The 5,545-nt window shown below is 41.2% G+C and overlaps 1 protein-coding gene across 1 annotated transcript; it reads left to right on the plus strand.

Annotated features, from left to right (window-relative positions):
* Positions 1 to 929: 929 nt before the first annotated feature.
* LOC147425290 (uncharacterized) lies at positions 930 to 2,551 on the plus strand. Its single transcript, XM_086500424.1, has one exon. It carries the CDS (start codon positions 944 to 946, stop codon positions 1,388 to 1,390), a length of 447 nt encoding a protein of 148 aa, XP_086356550.1. The 5' UTR covers positions 930 to 943; the 3' UTR covers positions 1,391 to 2,551.
* The last annotated feature ends 2,994 nt before the right edge of the window (positions 2,552 to 5,545 follow it).

The following is a 5,545-nucleotide window of genomic DNA, read 5'->3' on the forward strand; positions in this document are numbered from 1 at the left end:
AAAAGCTTCAAATTTTGACAAAAAAACCAATAGAATTTCAAGATTGCCCTTATTTCCTTTAGTTAGGAAAAATGTATTTTTCTAGCCCAGAATGGATTAACTCCGTGGCCTCATTTAGGAAAAGCTTCTTAGGCTGACCAAGTAAAGAATATGTGCTTTTAACCTTTTCTGACGTGGACAAAACAGCTTGCGTTTTATAGTAAAACCTCACGCTTGAAAAGGTCAAAAGCAATTGAAAAGCAGAAAAAATCAAATGAGGGCGCTACAAAAGCCGTTATCGAACGCGACGGAGCTTCAAGAAGAGGAGACTGCCAGCCATGTCGGAGCTGGATGACTATGTTTTATTTAATAAGGTGCTGCGCAATCTGCCAGCGCAGACTCTGGGCTCAGCGCGCTGCGTGTGCAAACAATGGCGGGAGACGCTGCCGCACCCTCAGTCCAACATAGCCAGGGTGCTGAAACTTAGCGGGGAGGAGGCATGCCTCCGTGCTCACCTCATAGTGCAGACCAGCTACAATGCCATCGCGGTACCGGATCCGATTGCCAACAAATGGACGCACATCCCCATAAAGAGAAGAATGGGCATACTGTGTGCGGTGTCTAATGGATTGTTCTGCTTCCGAGCATGTCCGGGCTTTGAATATGGGTTTGAAGGGGACGATCTGGTTGTTGGTAACCCCATCGCAAACGAGTGGAGGCTGCTACCACCATTGCCGAAGCAGAAAGGAAGCTTGCTGTACACGAAGCATTGGAGCTCAAGGGCGTATATGGAAGCGGATGCCAGCAGAGGAAGGTACAAGGTATGGGTTCTGGTAGAGGGAGCTCGCAGGGACGGCGCTGAGTTCTCTGCTTCGAGTATGACTCACTAGAGAAGCCGGGGGCGTGGAAAACATACAAGCAGACGCCGCACACGGGCAAAACTGACCTCAAGGTGGCCAATAATATGGCGATGGACTGCAAGCTCAGCTTTGAGTTCTCGACGGTGAAGCATGGCGGGAAGCTGCACTACGCGTTTAAGAGCGGTAAAAAAGAGATAGGGATGTCGTATGACGTGGAGGAGCATGTGTGGACAGTAGAGTATGAGAGGAACAGGGTGTCAGAAGACGCCCCTTCGCTGGTGTCGGTGAAAGGCGGACGGCCGGCAGTGCTGGTGACGGAGAGGGCCGTCAAACTGTGGCGCCAGCAGCAGCAGCAGCCATGGGCGCAAACGCAACCGACGCCCAGTATGTCGGCCGAAGCAGTCATCGAGATGACGCCGGCACCGACAGACCTTTCGGCCTGCTTTACAGCCAGTACCTCTCTCATCAAGCTTCCCGATCGTCAGCTTCCCGTTCAATTATTGCTGGATTTTGTCGCTCCTCATCGGAACGCTCGCTTGCCTAGCGGCTAACGCCGCCGCCACAAGTTCCTCTTTGGTGGCGACCCCAACAGCGACACGCTTTGGCTAGCCGCAGCCAGTGGGCCCCACACCCTCGCTTACCATCTGGACAGCGGCACCTACACGTTTTATGCAGGCTGTCCGTCGAGCGTCGACGACGACAACCACACTCATATTCTCTCACGTAATGCCGGCCTCTTCTTCCAACCGCTCCTTTGGCTTGCTCCCCTTTAAATGTTGCGACTCGCCGGAGCCAGCCAACCCTCTTGTGTTGCGACTCGCCTGTCGATCATGTTCAAAGCCAAGAGCCAACCCTCTTGTGCATGCCTAGAAATATTGACTTCACCTCTTTGCATGCAGCCCATGATATAGAGCAACCCTAAAATTAGAGCTGCTCTAACACTACAAGTTTTAGACATATTCTCACGTGCGAAAATTGAGCGTGAATATGGATTTTGTCAGTCTGCAATAGAAATATAGGTTTTTGCACGTACGAAAGAAGATTTTCTCAATGATTTTTCAACGTGCTAATAATTCGCAGGCAAGGAAAAGAGCAGTAGCGAAAAAGGACCAGTGGCGCCGGCGCTACTGGTAAAAATCAAGTTTTAGCGGGTAGGAAAGTTTAAGACGTGCTCACCTTTTTTACGCATTAAGGTGTAAAAATGGGTAGAAAAAAGCCTTTTTTTGTCGAAGTAACAAAAGGTCTAAAACTTGTAGTGTAACACCCCGTTCTAGGGGGAGGCTAGGAAACAATAATACCAAATAATTGTACAAATTTTGAAAAAGATATATCTATGCCCTTCCAATTTGTGTAGAAAGAAAATGGGAGTTTTTTAAAGGCTGGGTTCAGATTGCGCAATGGATGATCCCCCCTTTTCCACTTGAGATTCTATGAGATGCAACGCATGCCCAATGGCTTGTTCACACACCATAGCTCTCTATGGTTGGGGTCTCTGACAAAAAGTTGAGGTGTGCTAGGCTCTTTCTCCACCCATTAATTGGTTGAAAGGTAGTCTCTCAACCATGGGCGGCCTTCCAAGTTGGAACACTCTCGCCGTCATTTGGACACAGGTCAACACATCACGTACCTCAAAATGTGGGCAACAGCTTTGTACGCAATTGGAATTGCCACTCCCAACCTGTCTCTTTCAAGTTTCCATAGGTCCAACTCAGCAAAAGCCATGTGCACGCCAATAGTCTGAACCCACCTCGCTAAGGCCTTCAAAATGAAACTTAGAGTCATTCAAACTTGAGAGAAGATATAGAGTGCCATTTTCTCTTGCAAAAAAAACAAGGTGAAGTATTCACAGGGCCTTCAAAAGGCAAAAAGGTGACTATTGAGGGGTCATAAGAGTTAAAAATCTATTTTAAAAAGGTAAAAGTTCATAATGATCTCCGAGAGAGAGAGAGAGAGAGAGAGAGAGAGAGAGAGAGAGAGTACTGTTTAAAAGAAACCTTTTATTTTGTCCTTAATGTAAGGTTGTGGAATTAGTTTACTTCTTAAGCAGTGTATGAAAAAACCCGCGGTTTAGAGCATTTTTAACTAGTTAGATTTGCAAATCCTAGCTAGATTATGAAATAGCCTTGACAAACACATGTAAATGTTTATAAGTTTTAATGTAAAATTCGACCAATTTAATATTTTGACCTAATAATCAAAAAACTTTCAAGTGTGCCCTTAATTTTTTTGGTTAGGAAAAATGATTTTGACAAGCTCTATTCTTAAGTTTAAAATGTTGTGGTTAAAAAAAATCAAAAGTTTATAAATAAATTATTATGTTAAAACTTCAGATCATTTGTTGCATCCTTTCCAAAATAAAGTAAATGTAACATTGGGAAAGATGATGTGAAAGGCTTTGTCTTCAATGCTCTTAAAGGCTTTCAAGACTTTTTGAGGAACACTTGTCAAACACCAAAAATTGTACTACCTTCATCCATATGGATGCTAAGGCCTTTAGAGGCCAAAAAGGGAGAGAGACACCCTTTTGAATTATAGACATTTAGAATGCTCCTTTTAGAATTATCTTTTTGATGCAACCTACATAATTGGCTTTCTAAAAGAAACCCTTAGTGTTGTGTTGGGTTAGGGAGACTCCTTTCATTTCACATCCTACATGATGGAGACTTACCTTTCATTTCAGATCCTACATGTCTTTACTTTTGTTGAATTCTAATGTTTTAGAATGCTAAAGAGAAGCTTCACCTTGCATAAATTTTAGTAAACTTTACACACACACATGTTTTTTTTGCATTCTATTGTTTTAAAATGCTAAAGTGAAGCTTCACTTTGCATAATTCTAATAAATTCTATACACACATATATATTAATTACTTCATTTTGTTTCACCTTTCATTTCACAAATTCACATGGATTTACATTTCTTACATTTATAGCTTGATTCCAATTAGTGTTAATGTTCAAGAAAGTCTCTTTTAGTAAACTTTACACACACACATGTTTTTTTTGCATTCTATTGTTTTAAAATGCTAAAGTGAAGCTTCACTTTGCATAATTCTAATAAATTCTATACACACATATATATTAATTACTTCATTTTATTTCACCTTTCATTTCACAAATTCACATGGATTTACATTTCTTACATTTATAGCTTGATTCCAATTAGTGTTAATGTTCAAGAAAGTCTCTTTTATTAAGCAGCTACTGATCAAGTTTCTTCCTCACATAGAAGAAAATCAGAAATACTAGCAAAATTTTTGAGATTTGCAAAATTTTTGAGCAACTTTCTCACATATTTCATCGGTTTTTCTTTCGTTTACCATGGTTTGCAGTTGGCTAGTCTCGATTTTCAATCGGCTCAAGACTAAGCTGAGACAATCCTTTCCCAAACACTGATACCAGTTTAATTCAACCTAACAATTTTATCACTTTCTTATTGTGTTTGAAAGCCGTCCTGACCCTTTCACTTGTTTTTATGAGGGTTTTGGATCCCTATGATATCACCTTAAAAAAATTCATCTACCTATCATGCTGGTTCAACAAAAGATATATTTAATCGTAAAAAAAGCTTAAATTTTAGTTTACAAAAGAGAGGCATTGTTAAAGGAACTTAAAAAAAGAGCATATTGAATTGGAAAAGGGTGTGCTATGATCTTCTGGTAATGCATGAAATTGTTCGATCTGTTCCTTTCATTCCAACATACATGCTTAGGACGTAAAGAGATTTTTTAAATCGGGAACAAGGTTTTTACTGCATGAATGTAATTTTTTGGTAATAATATCCTTGTTGGGGTAGCCCTGAACAGCTGTTGATACAGCTTCAGCCCAAAATCCATTTGGCAGCTGTGCATTAGACAACATACTTCTGACCTTCTCTTGTATGGTCCTATTCATCCTCTCAGCAACACCATTTTGAGGAGGATTGTAAGGAGCAGTAAGCTCACGTTTATACCTTTTGACTCACAAACTCCTGAAAGGCCTTTGAAACATACTCTCCACCATTGTTAGTGCGTAAGCATTTAAGCTTCTTGCCACTCTGATTCTCCACAAGTGTCACAAACGTTTTGAAAACACTAAACGCTTCATCCTTGTGCTTGAGAAAGTAAACCCATACTTTCCTCGAGTAATCATCTATAAATGTCATAAAGTAAGAAGCTCCCCCTAGAGATAGGTTAGGCATAGGTCCACACAAATCACTATGAACAAGTGCCAACTGTGTATCTCTTCTACTGCTTCTATGCTTATGTGGCTGCTGTGTTTGCTTACCATACAGACAATGTTCACAGAATTCAAAATGATTAAATGAAAAGCCAGGCAAATAACCAGAACGAGACAAGATTTCCATTCCCTTCTTGGACATATGTCCTAACCGGCTATGCCACAAAGAAACATTCGGCTGCTCGGTTACATTGATTACATTTTTAGAGACATTTGATACATAAATCATGTAAAGTCTTCCAGAATTTACTCCATGTGCTACTGTCATAGAACCCTTGGATATCTTCCACATGTTCTGTCCAAAAGTGGTGACGTAGCCAGTATCATCAAGTAAACCTGTGCTGATCAAGCTCTTTGTAATGGCAGGAACATGTCTCACATTCTTCAGAGTGAAAGAAGAGACATTCTGAAACTTCAATTGAACATCTCCAACACCTAAGATCTCACATGTCTGCCCATTGCCTAGCCGAACATGATCTTTAGTGGTC

This window comes from Adiantum capillus-veneris, chromosome 25 (genome assembly GCF_014529385.1).
Source record: "Adiantum capillus-veneris isolate H3 chromosome 25, ASM1452938v2, whole genome shotgun sequence".
Lineage (NCBI taxonomy): Eukaryota > Viridiplantae > Streptophyta > Polypodiopsida > Polypodiales > Pteridaceae > Adiantum > Adiantum capillus-veneris.